Below are 17,941 nucleotides of genomic sequence, written 5' to 3'. Positions count from 1 at the left end.
CTGCTTCTGTTAGGTCCTTACCACTTTTGTCCTTTATTATGGTAATCTTTGTACGAAATGTTCCTTTCATATTTCCGATTTTCTTGAACAGATCTCTGGTTCTTCCCATTCTGTTGCTTTCCTCTATTTCTTTGCATTGCTCGTTTAAGAAGGCCTTCTTGTCTCTCCTTGCTATTTTTTGGAAATCTGCATTCAATTTACTGTATCTTTCACTATCTCCCTCGCATTTTGCTTGCCTTCTCTCCCCCGCTATTTGTAAGGCCTCGTTGGACAGCCACTTTGCTTTCTTGCATTTCTTTTTCATTGGGATGGTTTTAGTTGCTGCCTCCTGTATAATGTTGCGAGCCTCCACCCATAGTTCTTCAGGCACTCTGTCCAGCAAATCTAAATCCTTAAACCTGTTCCTCACTTCCACTGTGTATTCATAAGGGATTTGGTTTAGATTGTATCTTACCTGTCCAGTGGTTTTTGTTTTTCCTACTTTCTTCAGTTTAAGCTTGAATTTTGCTATAAGGAGCTGATGATCTGAGCCACAGTCAGCTCCAGGTCTTGTTTTTGCTGACTGTATAGAGCTTCTCCATCTTTGGCTGCAGAGAATATAATCAATCTGATTTCGATGTTGCCCATCTGGGGATGTCCATGTGTAGAGTCGTCTCTTGTGTTATTGGAAAAGCGTGTTTGTGATGACCAGCTTGTTCTCTTGACAGAACTCTATTAGCCTTTGCCCTGCTTCGTTTTGATCTCCAAGGCCAAACTTGCCAGTTGTTCCTTTTATCTCTTGATTCCCTACTTTAGCATTCCAATCCCCTATAATGAGAAGAACATCCTTCTTTGGTGTCACTTCTATAAGGTCTTGTAAGTCTTCATAGAATTGGTCAATTTCAGTTTCTTCAGCACCAGTAGTTGGTGCATAAACTTGGATTACTGTGATGTTAAAAGGTCTGCCTTGGATTCGTATTGAGATCATTCTATCATTTTTGAGACTGCATCCCAGTACAGCTTTCGCCACTCTTTTGTTGACTATGAGGGCCACTCCATTTCTCTTACGGGTTTCTTGCCCACAGTAGTAGATATGATAGTCATCCGAACTGAATTCGCCCATTCCCGTCCATTTTAGCTCACTGATGCCCAGGATGTCAATATTTATTCTTGCCATCTCATTTTTGACCACATCCAACTTACCCAGGTTCATGGTTCTTACATTCCAGGTTCCTATGCAATATTTTTCTTTACAGCATTGGACTTTCCTTTTGCTTCCATGCATATCCACAACTGAGCGTCCTTTCGGCTTTGGCCCAGCCGCTTCATCAGCTCTGGATCTACTTGTACTTGTCCTCCGCTCTTCCCCAGTAGCATGTTGGACACCTTCCGACCTGAGGGGCTCATCTTCCAGCGTCATAACTTTTATATGCCTGTTGTCTTTGTCCATGGAGTTTTCTTGGCAGGGATACTGGAGTGGCTTGCCGGTTCCTACTCCAGGTGGATCACGTTTGGTCAAAACTCTCCACTATGACCTGTTCATCTTGGGTGCCCTGCTCGGCGTAGTTCATAGCTTCTCTGAGTTCTTCAAGCCCCTTCGCCACGGCAAGGCAGTGATCCATGAAGGGGTGTCCATGGTTTACATTCCTGCAATCTCTTCCCCTTTCTCTCAGGGCTCAACCAGACTTCCGCTTGTCCTGCCGTCTTCCCCTGGGGAAACCCGGGTTTTATTGCTGAATTGGAGCAAATGTCAATTGGGTTTTCAGCGGCTTGATGTTTGCTCTGATTCAGTGCTAAAGAGCAGCTTTTCCCAGGGAGAGGTAGGGCAAACAGAAAACTGCTCAGACCTGTGCCTAGAAAGCAGGACAAGTGGAAAACTGCTTGGTCGTAATGCAGCTGAGCCCAGGATGTGGGTGTGTGGGGGATACATAGGGAGAAGTACTAAGGGGAAGTAAGTGGCAGGTGGCCCTATCACTGTTTCATGTAGCTTGGTCCTCAGAGGTGCCTCACACATGTTTTTTTCCTGAAAGAGAATTACTCATGTTAGAAACACACATCAAATGCAGTGGCCACTTGAGTATCTTGGGGAGTCCAATTGTATTGTGTACAATAACATACTTGTTCCCAAAGTATTTATATCAAAGAGGGTACCTATTATAAATGTATTAATAAACAGATAATGAGTTAGGTATATGTGTCCAGTGACTTATCTGTAGAATTACATACCTCCTGATGCACATTCTGGTGTGAAAGAAATGTCATCGAGAGCAAATTCGATGGGCTCATTAGCTCCTACTTCTGCTTCAAATGCCACTTTGAAAGGACTATTGCTGGAAAGGACCACATTTGCATATGTCCATGTATTTTTTGTATTTCCAGTTGCTGCCCACATCAATATATCCATTCCAAATTCTTCAATGGCATACACCTATTGATAGCCAAATACAGAAAACACACCAATTTAGTAAGTACAGAAGTGTCATAATGCATGCCCAAGAAAGATGGAATCACATATTCATGATAGCAATGAGAATATATTATATGGAGAGTGGAGGATAAAGCAGGAGGTATTTGAACAGGGAGAGAGAAATAGCTTGATTGATGGAGGGAGAAGTAGGTAGCAAAAGTGGGGCATTTCTAGCAACTGGATTTTAAATACTCCCCCATGTAGTGTTATGCCAGGGATGTTTTTAGGGTGTGTGGGGAGTTGCCAGCTGTTGGTCAAGAAGGTCTAGGAGTTTAAATAAAAAGAAAGACCTATTGAAGTCTCTGGTACTTTCATCTCCAAAGGTTTGGGACCCTTATTTAGAAATGCATTGAAAATGTTGTTTTTATTTCTTCTAAAACTCACAGATACAAGTTCAAAAAAATGGGTAAATATCTCCTAATACATATTTGCACATACAATATAATTGATGGCTCAATACCAAGCTCCTTAAGATAGCGATGATAGATTTTATAAACATAGAAGCATTTATCAGTAAGCCAAAATAAACCATCTTCTCAGCCATCCTTTTGAGGTTTTATCCTTTCTTCCTCCCCTTGGAACTGCTATAGGATCTGATTGGCAGAAGTAAACTTGAATTTGCTAAGCAGCATTTCACAGAACAGCATGGTATCACTTCCAAATCATGGGAAATAGTACAAAAATTTGCTGATCCACTCTGTGTTTTCCTTCCTTAAAAGTGAGATGGAGTAATAAAAAAATTAGTCATTTTTAATGAAATTGGCCTGTCCTCTGCTGTAATTTATTACACCCCAGTTCACAGCAATTTATGTAATATGAACTGCCTAACAAGCTGGAAAACTGAAATATTGGACATATATTATCACAAGGGGAATTAATTTTTGCTTTAACTTCCAGTATTATGGCAGTATGTTCAAGCAGCACTGCAGTGAAGGGATGCTGAACAGGGAAACTGCAATTATTCTCCTCAACTTGTTCTAGCTAGGTAGTAAAGTAACATGGGGTGCCAAGATCTGATACTGAGAATGTTAAGAAATAAATAGAGTACTGTACTGATTGGTTCATCTGACAGCCTCGCTCTTTCAATCTCAGTACAAATATGTAACGGAGGAGGGTAAATATCATTCCCTTTTTTGCATTGGAAGAAGTAGATTTTGTGAGTTGCTGGGGGGGGGGAAATACCTTTATATTCTTCTCTTCCTCAAAGGTTTTTATTGTGCAATCCTCTGCTTATCTACTGAAAGCTTCATTGGGATTTGCTCCCAGACAAGTTTGTATAGGGTTGCAGGCTCAGGGTGATACATAAAGCTCTCCTTCACTTTATCCCCACAGCAACGCTGTGAACCAGGTTAGTCACCACTTATGCATGACCACTTATGTACGACTGTGTAGATGCATAGCATCAGAAAATATTTCAATTCTAACCGGAAATGGTGGGAGAGAGCTGGAAATTCCTTGTGGCTCACAAGGAGACCTTCCCCAGAGCCCAAAGTCCAGACAAAAAGAACCCAAGGGCTCCAAAATGGTGCACAGGAGCTCTCGCTGGCATTGTGCTACCTCACTCAACAGCTGTTGGGCGGGAGGCTGTATGTACAGTACTGCAGTGGGCTCCCCACTTACACGCATTTTGCTTATGTGTACAAGGGCCCAGAATGTAACTGTACGAGTCTGGCACTGGCTGTCATGACAGAAACGTATGTGTGGAAGAGGCTTCCACCAGCATGAATTTATTCTTTAAATTTGGGGAATATTAAATTTATTTCTGATGCCGTGGGCATTTATTTGACTTGCCTTAAAACTCTTTCTATTTAAAAATGTACAAGACGTTTCATTTGATCCTCACCACTTATTGTTTTAGGGCTTCTCAGATGTTTTGACTTTTCCCTGAAAAACAAGCACTTTGCTTTCTAGCTGCCTTACTGGTATCTCTTAATTCCAAGACACTGTTGTGAGGTTGCTTCCTGCCTACGCACCAATTAATGTCTGCAATGCCTAAATAATAGGGTATCCCTGTGAAACACCTGGCACTCGCTTTAGGGAAGAGATCCAATAGAGATGCAATAGAAGAAGTGCTGTGCTTCTTCAACAGAACAGCAGACAGCATTACACCATGTACCTTTATACTTGTCCCTTAAGGAAAATAAATTTTGTGTTGCCAGAAATATACATTGAATGTTCCTAGGTTTTCATTTCCACTCTCCAAGTTTTGTATCTGTTGGTGCATTGATTGGTTGCTATTGTATTTCAGAGGAATTCATCGAATGCTGCCTCTGATACATGATTTTACAACACCAGTATGCTTACACCAGAGAAAACAACCACTTGAAATAATTATTAAAGGTTTTTTAAAAAACAAACAAACCCGACAAATCTGTTTTTTATCATCTGCAAAAACAATGAGTCTTGTGATACTTAAAACACTACCCTTTTTTTTTTTTTGGTAGACTTATACCATACCATAATAAATATGTTAGTCTTTAAGGCACCACAAGACTCTTTGAGATTTTTACTGCAACAGATGAACACAGCTGCCACTCTGGAAATTATGTAACAGGAACCTGATGCAAAGGATTTCAAAATAATAACTATTAAAAACTATATTACAAAGTCACAAAAAAATGCATTTAAAAATCCTGGATTAATTTCATATACTGCCAAGTAACTGTGTATAATGTGAAAGTCCCCAAAATTCAACACAGGAAAAACTCATTAATGGCTGATGTATGGTCCCTGGACTGGTTTGCACAAAATTCAGGAGCAACATAAAAGTGACCTTCAGCAGTCAATGCTCTGCATGTATTATTAAATAAGTAGAATAACTACTGCAAAAGCAATCCAGTAGTTTCTGGACGCTGGTAACAATATGAGGTTCTTCAAGTATCATATACCTAAGATCTGTAGCTTCAAGGACAAGGCTTCCATTAGAAGCAATCTTCTGAGTACACAGAACCTCACCATCATTACTAGAAAAGCTTTCTAGTTCCAAACATGGAACACCAATCCACAGCTGCTTCAAAGAAAAACACAAGCCACAGAGAGCCATGGGAGTCACAATGGAGATGAAAACAGTCAAGGCTGCTTTGCTCCAGGTTTCTCCAGCAGCGCAGAACATGCAACTCAAATCACACAGCCAATGTTCAGCACACACACATACACCTTAGTAAAAAAATGAGTAGTGCAGGAATGAATGCAGTTCATTTACTGATAGTGGAGAAATGTGATTCAGTTTGCATTTAAAGGTGAACCTATCTAACTTTCACTTTTTGAAACAATAACAGAACCGAAACAAAAGCCATCCTTTGAAATTTGCACTTCTCCAAATATTGCAGTGCAGTTCCCCAGCAGAGTAAGATGTACAAAAATTCAAATACTAAAATATAAGTTCATAAAAAGGGATATATTAGTGAAAATAACATACACTATTAGGGAAACCTGCTTTGCAAAAATGCTAATTTTTTTCAGTCTTAATGAGTGTATTAGGAGAAATCTGCAGTAGAATGCTGATGACTTTTCATGAGGATAAAAAAAAGACCACCAACTGATATTGAAAAGTGGAGAACTGAATTTAAGACTGAAAAAATGAGAAATTGAGAGAAACTGAAATGGAAAGATATGTCCACCCTCAATTACATTACATTTCCATTGCATTCCACATGCAATATCTAGCAAAACAGATTGGATGGTGTGAAAATAAGTTGATAAGTTGTTCTTGTATAAGAACATTATCTTGAGATTGTGTACAGTGACTGGGAGGGACTGCATGCACAGCTCTTCTGAAATGAGAATATCGTAGCGCTGCCAATGTTGACTTTGTTTTTTCAAGCAGGTTGGACTATAGTGTGGCAAATAATGGAACTGGCAACCAAGAAAAGGATGAATAATACAACTATAATCTACTAGATATTAAATTCCTTGTTTTGCTTACCTTTAACAATCCAATTTCAGGAGAATTAAATGGCCAAAACCAGAAGCGCAATGTGCATATCCCCAGACTGGCTGGGAAGTACTGGGTGGTAACTATTCTTGCTCTGTCCCCTTTTTGTTGAGTAGATGAATTGACATACAAAAAATTGTGCCCATTACCTTCAATAAGACAAAAGAAATCCTGTTAGTATTAACAATGTTTTAAAACAAAAGGAAACATTTTTCTCTTAGGGTGTCAGATTCAAGACGTTATCTTGTTAAACTCTTAAGCGTGTTATTATATTCACAATCAGACTTTCAATGTATGCTTGTAGCTGAATGAGTGGGGATTTTTGATCCATCTGCTTGATAATGCAGATCCAAGGAATAGCAGTAGTTTTGGATTAATTTGAAATACAATTGTGACATTACGTACTACCAGAGTGACTAGGGAATGTTATCTTTATGAATCTAGCAGCAGAGACTTAGTGCATATTCATACAACTATCTATGGGAAAAGCTGATTTCTAAATAAATAAGTAGATGAAGGACATTTTGCTGCCTGACTGGAAGGACAAGATGGTGCCCTCCCCCAATTCAACATAGAGAAGCAGACCAGACAAGCAGTTGACTCTTCACTGGTGATGGAACAGCATCTTCCACCGCACCTGAGGGCAGCAGGCTAGCTTAGGAGAGTAGGGCAGGCCTCATGGCACACACAACAGACAGGAATGGCTGGGGCGGGGGGCTCAAGAGAAGCAGCTGGAGGCTGTTACCATTGGTTTCCCCACATCCCAGCATCCAAGGCTGGCCGGGGGGGGGGATGACAACAGGAACAACCACCCATGGCAAACACTTTGGGGGACAGACCTCTACTCAATTGGTGAGGCTCTTTACCTCTCTACCTCCTTTCTTCCTACAGCAAAGGAGAAAGGGAGAGTGGGACGCAGATAGCCTTACCACTGAAGTAAATTTAAAAAAATGGAAGTGGCACAGGAGGAGAGGCTACCACCACTATCACCATGAAGAGGAGCAGTGGCAGTAGTAGCAGGAGGAAATTAAGGAAAGGGGGTGCCCCCTACAGTGTGATTTACTCCTGAACCCCTCTAAGGATGACCCAGCCACCATCTTTTACCTGGGTGACCACAACCCTTTCCCTAATTGTGGCACTGCCCTTAGGAATGCAAAATCCAGAATTGTGCTAGTAGATTCAGAGGACCATTTCATCACTGAAGATATGTCTAATCAATTGTGGCAAAAAAATATTACAGTGGTGCCTCGCAAGACGAAAATAATCCGTTCCGCGAGTCTCTTCGTCTAGCGGTTTTTTCGTCTTGCGAAGCAACCCTATTAGTGGCTTAGCGGATTAGCGCTATTAGCGGTTTAGCGGCTATTAAAGGCTTAGCGGCTTAGCGGCTAAAAGGCTATTAGCGGCTTAGAAAAAGGGGGGGAGCGAAAAAAATCACAAGACTTGCAAGACATTTTCGTCTTGCGTAGCAAGCCCATAGGGAAATTCGTCTTGCGAAGCGCATCGAAAAACAGAAAACCCTTTCGTCAGGCGCGTTTTTCGTCTTGCGAGGCATTCGTCTTGCTGGGCACCACTGTATCAGGGACTGCGGTAGGAAAGATCACTAGATTATTGTGCCAATTATTTCTGAGACAAGGGAGTTGCGGTAAACACTGAGGTTTCCTTATGGGTCTAGAAAGCAACAAGGAAATGACAGGAATGGCGCTTAAAATGTTTATCTTTTCTAAAGACAAATCAAATGTTCCAGAAGGCTGTGAGGTTTTTTGGGACTGTTGTTTAATTATATAATTGTTTGGTACAGGAGTCAGTTATGTTTGGCAGTGGCAGTGTGACCAGTTTCTGTGAAAAGAAAACCACTGCTGTTAGATCTGCTTGGATTGTCAATTATATAGCATAATGAATGAAAGGATATATAACGAATATTTAATAATTTTACTTATACAAATTGTAACACTGACAGAAACACTCCACGGCCTTTTCATCTCTACTTTAATAGTTAAATATTTTCCCTCTGTTTTCTAATAAAAAGGGGGGAAATACAGAGCCAAATAATGCTTCCAAAAGTTTCTGTTTGTTAGTTATTTATGTACAACTGCAAAACATGGTCAATACTAAGGACGTTCGATACAGAGACATATAGATCGTCTCCACAATGGCATTTTTTAATTCTTCAAAATATTGTTAGGTTTATTAAGCCCCTCTTGTTTCTTTCAAATTCCTCATCCTTATCTTTAATTAGAACAATATGTTTGCATCCGGTACTCAGTCTGTATGAAGTCATGCTGATGGCACTCCTCTGCAGGAAAAGAATTGCAAACAAACCTATTAAGACTTTGAGATTAATTCAAAAGAAAGAGCTACCTAAGGAAGTTCTAACAAGTGCACTTCATTAGAAGCTAAAGCATCCTTAGACTATCTCTCTCACACTTCTGTGTGGGATAATAGAAACCATCATCTTTGCAAACCCAGGCACAGCGGGCCTCCGGGGAGGTGGTTGGAGGTGTAGAAGCAGCAAAAATGACATGGCACCAGCTTGGGATTGAAATGGCTACAACTTTTATTGATTCCAGATGCAAGTCAGCTTTGGCATAGGCGATGGGTATGTATCCTGAATCAGCCAACCTGGTTTCTGGCTGATAACTTCATAAGGGTTGATATTGGGGCTAAGGATGCTCCTGTGACACAAATTTAAAAGGGTTATGCTCACTTCTCACTGCCTATCCTGGGCTATGAGTAGATACCCTAAAAAGATACCACTGGACAACTGTCACAAAGAAGGGTGAAGAACACTTTGAACTCCCTGAAGCAGGTTATCTAATGGTTTTTCATTCCCTTATTCCAGGTTGAGGAAAGTTTTTTCAGTCATAGCACCAAACTGCTTTTTGGGCAACTTTCTGCGGACCACATTCCAGTGGTGGGCAAGGTCAGAAGGAAAGGGGGTGAGTGTAAATTTTCCCTTTGTACAGTAGGTTAGTTTCTTCATACTCAGTCCTCTATTCAGGTAAGTTCAGAGTTCAAGGAAGGCAGAAGCATTCAAGAAGGGTGCAAAGCAAGGCTGGTGAAGGGTGTGGTCTGAAGATAGTTCTGAAGGTAGGATAAGAGAGGCCAGAAAGGATGGATTTGGCCCCTGAGCCTAAGCTTCCCCATCTCTACCTTATTTAAAGAATTCCAGCATACAACTGTCTAGGAACAAAACACCACTGGCTATGCAGTATCAGTGACCCCCATATTGTCCCATGTCTTGGACAGAGTGTAGAAGAGAAACTGGGAAACTGGCATGGGGGAGGGGGAGTATTAAAGCTTCCTCCCTGTACTGAAATGCCAGTCTAATCACTTTTCCTGGCTAATAAAAAATATTATTATTTTTTAATTTAAAAAAAAAACCCTCACAAGATCCTGATTGCAAGTTTCCCACATGATGTGTCATTTGACTTTTTGTCTTCATTTGTCAGGTATCTTTACTAAGTACATAAACATCACCTTCCTGGAGCAAATCAACAGCATGTTTAATCCAGATCTGACAGTTTTAGTGGGTTTATGTGAAGGGGCTTAACAAGAGGCCATTTGGCTACACCTTCTAGTCTAGTCAATAGAAAGGTCTGAAACGGTTTTTGGAAGCTCAAGCAAGAGTGCTGTGTGGGGCTGCTTGAAAACCTTGAGTAAATGGGATGCCCCACCCTGCCTTGCAATGTTGAGGGAACTGGAGCAGGGCCTCAGAGTTCAAGCAAAGCAGAAACACTCAAGGAGGACCCAAATTTTAGCCTAAAAATTTGCAATGGATAAGGAGTCTATAACTGAAGCTCTGTTGGTCTATAGAAAAAAAGGCAAAACATTCTTTATAACATATATGATTAGTAATGTAGGTACAGTGGAACCTCGGGTTAAGTATTTAATTCATTCCGGAGGTCCGTTCTTAACCTGAAACTGTTCTTAACCTGAAGCACCACTTTAGCTAATGGGGCCTCCAGCTGCTGCCGTGCAGCCAGAGCACGATTTCTGTTCTCATCCTGAAGCAAAGTTCTTAACCCAAGGTAATATTTCTGGGTTAGCGGAGTCTGTAACCTGAAGTGAATGTAACCTGAAGCGTATGTAACCCGAGGTACCACTGTATACAGCAAGGTTGGACTTCCCTTACATGCAAAGACGAGAACAACAGTAGGTCCAACGGTCAAAATGAGTTTCTGCACATGTTCTAGAGCGAAGTGAGGGGCAGATGGGGCTCACCAACCTGGGAAGATAGCCCATCTAGGAGAAAGAAAACTGTGACCTAAACCTCAGCAGCCTTGCAGGATATATTTGGGAGAAAAAAAGGCTAAGAAGTATACCCTACACAAATCTGGAGTGGAGTCCTTAAGATGATTGGATGGTGCCTTGTGCGCCTCCTTCCAGCAACTCCTGCAGCCAAGCTGGTGTCAAACATATTGCTGTGCTTTCCTGTGTACCACATCAGTGAGGCCGAGAGGGAGGTCCTGTTGTCTGGGCAGCCCAGGGCCTCCATACACACTTCCCAGGCTTGTGCCCTAGGGAGGTTACTTCCGTGCTGCTTATGGTTACTTCCCCAGAGATGAACCCCATTGTCTCTCAAGACAGACGGATGCAAACAACAACAAATACTTCTAGTATCGCCACAATTGTCCCCACAGCTAGAACTTTTTGTCATCCACAGTAAACTCAAAAATAATAGCTCTATTCAGGCAAGAGTATAGTACACAGAAAATGTGAAGGGCGGTTCAGTGGCAGTCCTTACCTCCTTGGTTCATTCAGCGAACCGTCTTTATCTAGAGCTTATGTGCATTTGGCTCTGTACCTGACTTGAAGACACAGAGGTTGGGGAGACCTGCTACTGTAATCCTGTTCTGCCTTTCTAGGTATTTAGTGAGCCTTGTCACTATCTTTCTATGGAGAGAGTTTCACACATTCAGCTGAGAGCCATGTGGTATGTAATCAAGAGATGATCAAATGATGCATGTGTGAATCAGCTGGACTCAGCTGAATTCTTTTTCAATGACAGCTATAGCCATCAAAGCAAAATACTTCCTTCATCATGCTTGTGTGATGACCCATGGAAGTATTTAGAAAATCCATTAGACAACTTGCACAAATAAGCCTACTACAACAGAAGACTGGATGCGCCAGTTGCCACAGTAGTCAACAATTGTTACACTATTTGTTACTCTTAATTCTTCATCAAAATAGGCCTAGAAGGGGGAAAGTTTACAAGCGCCACTTTAATTAACAGGTTTTTTTATTTTAAAAAATGCAGGCAAATGTACAGAAGGCATATTTAATCTACCAGAACAGTATTTTCTCCCAAGGATTTCTGATTAATTAGTATCTTTATGTATTATTTAGCAGCCCATTCTTAAGAGATGAATAAATAAATGCACCCAACCATAGCAGAGCATTGGGAATGCTATCACCAGGGCTGCATTGTAAAGAACAACCTATAAAATTATACTGTCTGTTGTGAACTAAAGCAATGATGAAAATAGCTGATAACTGGCCACGTCAGGCTGTCTTATTTTATTCCCGTTCAGGCAGCACTGTCAGGCAAAATCTTTTTTTTTTTATATATAATAATTTTTATTGCATTTTTTCCAAATTACAGAAAGAACAAAAGAATGAACAAAGTAGAAAAAAGAAAGGAAAGAAAAAGAACAGAAAATCACGACCATTTCAGGAACTTATTTCAAATTTCCATTGGACTTCCCCACATCTCCCACATAATGCATTCTTGATAATAGAGTTATCAGCAAATTATACCCTTATTTCGTGTGTTTCTTTATATTTTCAGTTGCAATTTAAGTTTAAATCTCTTATTCTCCATTTACTCTAAAGATATAACATAATGTCGTTTTTACCCATTTAAACTTTGATTCTTTCATAAATGTTATCAATTTCATAGATAATTAAATTTCGTTGCTGGGGCTAACGTTCCAAATCATACGGCGTCTTATGTTTCATACAACTTATAATACTTTTGCAGATAGTCTTTAAATTTTTTCCAGTCCTCCTCCATTGCCTCTTCTCCCAAGTCTCGGATCCTTGCAGTCATCTCGGCTAGTTCCATGTAGTTCATCAATTGCGTCTGCCAATCCTCCAGTGTGGGCAAATCTTGGGTCTTCCAGTGCTTAGCGATAAGGATTCTTGCTGCTGTTGTAGCATACATAAAGAAAGTTCTATCCTTTTTTAACACCTTCTGGCCGACAATGCCCAGAAGGAAGGCCTCTGGTTTCTTGGGGAAGGTGTACTTGAACACCTTTTTTAACTCGTTATAGATCATTTCTCAAAAGGCCTTCAATCTTGGACAAGTCCACCAGAGGTGAAAGAATGTCCCTTCAGCCTCCTTGCATTTCCAACATTTATTATCAGACAAATGGTATATCTTAGCGAGCTTGACTGGGGTCATGTACCACCTGTATACCATTTTCATAATGTTTTCTTTCAAGGCATTACATGCCGTAAACTTCATACCGGTGGTCCATAACCTTTCCCAGTCCTCAGACATAATATTGTAACCAATGTCTTGAGCCCATTTTATCATGGCTGATTTAACTGTCTCATCCTGAGTATTCCATTTAAGCAGCAAGTTGTACATTCTCGATAATACCTTGGTCTTTGGTTCTAACAACTCTGTCTCAAGTTTCGATTTTTCCACCTGGAATCCTGTTTTTTTATCTAGCTTAAAAACCTCATTAATTTGGGCATAGTGTAGCCAATTTTGCACCTTATCCTTTAATTTTTCAAAGCTCTGCAACCTCCAATTACCTCCAATGTTTTCTATTATTTCCCAATGCATTCTGTTTTGCCCATCTCTCCTCTGTCTTCTGTGGTGTCTTATTTATGCTTGCATTGTCACCAAAGAAAACAAAACATCCATTGGCATTTTCCAATTAGTTCCCAGTAGCATTTGCTCACCGTAGTTTGCCTCCTTGCACAGCACACAAAATTGATTTTGTGTCCACCACTGACCTGGCTCATTCAGCAAATGGCTTGAGGATATCTGTTTCAGGAATAACAGCTTTCAATCATTTCCCCAAAACAGCGTATTACCTGGTGTGTGATCCTTGAGTGGACCTCCTGGTTCTATGACAGCTTTGCTGTGAACGTCCCAGTCAAATTCATCTTCGGGATCTTGTGTAAATCCACACACAGCAGTCCAGTTGTGGCCTTGTGTTTCAAAGTTACAGCTTCCTGGGACGGTGGTATATTGGCCTGGCAACACAAAGAAAACCACATTTATTTATTATCGTTGAAGCTTCCATTCGAGCCAAGGATGGTGCTTTGATAGCCCAACAATCATTGGGTCCTGTGCCTGCATGGTTTAATTCCACACCATTGGGGGGAGGGGTGGGGGAAATGGGTCACCTGCTGCATTGTTACAAGTGGACAGTCCCATCTACCTGTCAAACTGGTCAGATCCAGTTCTCCATCCTTGATTTATTTACTTGTAATACTACAAGTCTGTTCACAAAGTGGTTTACAACCATTTGAAGATACAAAGGACTGCCTCTCCCCATATGAACCAACCTGGACCTTGCAATAATAATCTGAGGCCCTTCTTCATGTGCCTCCTTTGTGAGAGGTCCGGAGGGCAGCAACATAAGAACAGGCCTTTTCTGTAGTGGCTTCCCACTTGTGGAATGCTCTCCCCAGGGAAGCTCATCTGGTACCTTTATTACATATCTTTAGATGCCAGGCAAGAACATTCCTCTTCTCCCAGGTCTTTGGCTAATGAAATCTATGGCCTTTTAAACTGTGTGTTATTGCTTTTGTTTGTTACTATGTTGTGTATTATTATTATTTTATATTGAAAATTACCTTGTGATAATTAGATGAAGGGCAGTATAGAAAATAAATCAATCGATTAATTAAATAAATAAAAATGATAGCAATCCATACAAACTAAAATAATTCAACTAAAATAGTAAAAATAACATCTGAAACTTTATGAAAAGCCAAAGAAAGAAGTCACCACGAGTCTCCAGAAGCTCAGCCGAATGCAAGAGTCTTACCTGCTTACAAAAGGAGACTAGAGAGAGACACCTCAGTTCAGATGGAGGTCAAAAACGATGATTACATTTTTCAAAATAATGATAGTACAACTTTGTTAGCTGGTGCAACTTTCATCGGCAGAATTCCAAATTTACATATGTTAAGATGATAAATGACCTCCCTGCAAAGAAGTATTGCTGCTTTGGGGGGAAACACTCAGGTTTTCCAGATGGTGAGAGAGATATATAAGCAGGTCTTTGCACAGGCAAAGCAGAAATATGTGCCAGTTTAAATAGTAAGAAGAAAACTAATGTTTGGACCTTCACCCAAAAAGACAGACTTGAGAGAAACCAAATATTTCACACATGTGACTTTGGATTCTCTTGGGCATTTCCCTAGCCTGGCTGTGACCTAGTAACAAGGCCATAATCATTGTGGGTGGCTTTGGCTGCAATCCTAAACACACAGGGAGTAAGCACCATTAAACTTCTGAGTAGAGGACTGCACTGTTATTGGGTGCCATGGAGGGAAGTTAACATACGAAAGGACCTACAGCAGAAGCCAGATTTGGATCAGGTGCATCTGCACTGTTGGAAGTGTAAGATTCCTTATACACATGTGAGAATTCAAACCAGTTGGCTTCTCATTCACTTGTTGTTGTTTTGACATAAATGTGAATCTTTCCTTCTGCTACCTTGATCCTTCTTCACTGGCTGACTTATGGGGGGTGTTGCTGCTGGTGAGTAGATGTTGACAGCAATGCATTTGCTGCAAAACTCCCCCAGTTTTATGTATGTTTTTTTAAAAAAACAAAGCAAAACAAAAAACACATGGATAGGAGGTCCTGTCTGTAGGGTTCCACTCTGGCCCTTGGCTTAATTCCACAAGAGTCTTAGTGTAATTTGTCACTTCAAACACTGTGGACCTGCTCTTGCTCTTAGGGCTGTCCCTCTGGGAATGGATTGCTGGGCAAGTGAGAACAAGGGAAAGGTAGAGAAGGAATGAGGCAGCCGAGAGAGGGAAAGAACTAGGCAACCCTGCCGGGCCTCAGACTCTGCTCACCATCAGCTATAGCCCCCAAGTGATATTTCCTGTGGGTCAAAGGAAAAAGAAGTAAAACAAAAATAATGAATATATAGCTTGATAAAATAGAGCTACTTGCAGGACAACACACTCTCTTGTCTATTAAGGAGCAAGGGCTCGCATATATCAGGCATCGGACTAAATGATTTCTCTATTTAGACACTGGAAAGGGATTTTGGGAAAATGTTGTGTGATGCATGAAAGCACCTTAGATCAAAATGTGGGAAGCAGTGCTAAAGGCTCAAATGTTTTCTGTGTATTTTGTTCATTCTTGTAACTGAAAAAGTTTAAAGAGCTAACTTGAATTTGAAAAGACTTTAATTTAAATTGATTTTTTTCCCTTTGGTATCTGAAAAACTCTCGATTTCCCCACTTTTTATTATGTGACTATAAATGAATCTGGTCTTCAATTACAAACCACCTTGCCTGAGCAAAAGAAATCAATCTAAATAGGTGGGATTACTTTTGGTATCTTCAACAACCAACAATGCAGTAGAATAGTCCAGCACTCTTGTAGAAAGGAAACAACAGAGATTTATTTAGCATGCCAGATCAATGCAAAACCATAAAGCATAGTAATTGCGGTAGTACTTGTTAAACGTATTCCTAACTGAATGAACAGGGCAGTATTACTCTTGGCTAAATGGGATTGTTGACTCTGCTCAGACCTGAATGCAGGAGATGCCAGGTGAATGCTATTGACATAGCTTGTTACCATGCCACCCAGGTAGTCACAAGGGTGCTACTTCAGCCCTGAGAGGCACAGTTCTTCTATAAGTGTCAGAAAATCAAGAGCCACAATTTGCAGCTACTGGGAGCAAGCAGAGATTAAAGTGCTCTTCACACACATTTGCCAGCAATGTCAGAGCTACTTCCATATAGTGAGGTCCCATACTGCAGGAGAGGGCATGTGACTAATACAGACTGGCCTTTTCTTTCCAACCCAATTGGCACCCCAGGCATAGGGAAAGGTTCACATGAGTTACCTCTACTCGGCACCAGGGGGCAGAACTGGGAGCTTCTGGCAGCAGAGCCCAGGCGCTTTATTCACTGCACCATCAGGGCAGCTATCAAGCAGTGGGATTGCAATCATTTATGCTGTGCTGCAGTGCCACCAAACAAGACCACATGAACCAACAGGGCCTTTTAGGAATATCAAAAAAGCAACGAACAAACAGGTTCATAGTAGAGCATGTCTACTATGTCAGTATCTAGGTCTTTGCTGGGGACCAGATATGGGATTGCTTCTTCCTTTGAATCAGTGTCAGACTCACTATCAGGGTCTATGACAAATCCAAGTTCCAGTGCTCTTTATCAGATGCACTGAGCACCTCCCGTGTTGTGCATCTGATGAAGTAGGCTCTTACCTCCCAAAGCTCACGGCATGATAAATGGGTCTCCCAGGTGTCACAAAACTCTGCAAATTCTGCTGCAACAGACTAATGCGGCTACTCTTTTATAATCTCTGTCTACCGCAGAAATGAATGAGACTTTGAAATGCTTTAAATGTTGTGCCTTGCCATTTCATCACTACTAAAAAGATCACCTGGCTACAATAATTCAATCACAATATCTTGCCAGTGTAATTCAGCTTGCATTGTTTACAATAAATACTTAAGAGCAGTATGTGCTGGGTCGATAAAGTCACTTGCCTGTTTGCACCTTCTTGACATCCTTTTCTTTTTGATGTAAACCAAATCTATTTACAGGTGACGGGGAAAGGACTGTTCCATTTGTCTCTAAAATTGCTTTCATTTCAATATGCCAAGGCATTTGACTAGATGGTTCATCAGCACCGAGGCCTGCTATTAATAAAACCCATGCATAATTGAATGCAGTTCAGCAAAATTGAAAGTGCTTTCAAGGTGCGCATGCAGTTTCCCTACATCACTACCACTGCTGATGTTTAAGGGGCATAACAACTGTGGGAGACTGTCTGACTGGAAGGCAGAAAAAAAATGTTTTAAAGTTCAAATGGTTAAAAGGGAAAGACTGGGGGCTTCCAGACAGGAGTTTATTGTGGAATCCTCGTTGCTCATGCATGTAAGTTTTCTGCACCAGCCACACCAGGCCATCATCATCCAAGTATCAACCCATCGTTTTTCTTAATTTAATCTGGATTTATCGGTTCTATGGAAAATTGATAATAAAATATGCAGTTATTTCTGATGCAGGAGCTCCTTAACATGTAACCATTTCAGTGGTTAACCTCTATTTCTGTTTCCTCTTCACCTGAGCACATCCCAACCATTTTGTTTATGGCAGGCCACTGAGACCAAACTGAAATGGACTGGTGCATTTAAGACAGGTTTACATAGCAAAATAATGATACAGCCACTCTTGGTCAGTTTATTCAGAGGTTAAAGTGAAAGGGGAATATAATTTATATCTATCTCTATCTATCTATCTATCTATCTATCTATCATCTAGCTATCTAGCTATCTAGCTATCTAGCTATCTATCTATCTAACAAAAGGCTGGAGTGC

General features: G+C 40.8%; 1 protein-coding gene across 1 annotated transcript in view; it reads right to left on the bottom strand.

Annotated features, from left to right (window-relative positions):
- MALRD1 (MAM and LDL receptor class A domain containing 1) overlaps positions 1–17,941 on the bottom strand; it is a 226,126-nt gene that overhangs the window by 67,233 nt on the left and 140,952 nt on the right. The window contains exons 32-34 of the mRNA XM_082193611.1: positions 13,431–13,592; positions 6,372–6,529; positions 2,206–2,407 (exon numbers count right to left, since the gene is read on the bottom strand). Of these exons, the coding sequence (XP_082049737.1) occupies positions 2,206–2,407; positions 6,372–6,529; positions 13,431–13,592 (522 nt within the window). The remainder of the gene's footprint in view (positions 1–2,205; positions 2,408–6,371; positions 6,530–13,430; positions 13,593–17,941) is intronic.

Source organism: Podarcis vaucheri (genome assembly GCF_965113315.1).
Source record: "Podarcis vaucheri genome assembly, chromosome: 12".
In the NCBI taxonomy this organism is placed as follows: Eukaryota; Metazoa; Chordata; class Lepidosauria; order Squamata; family Lacertidae; genus Podarcis; species Podarcis vaucheri.
The sequence above is the reverse complement of the archived record's forward strand: the minus strand, read 5'-3'. Positions and strand labels throughout refer to the sequence as shown.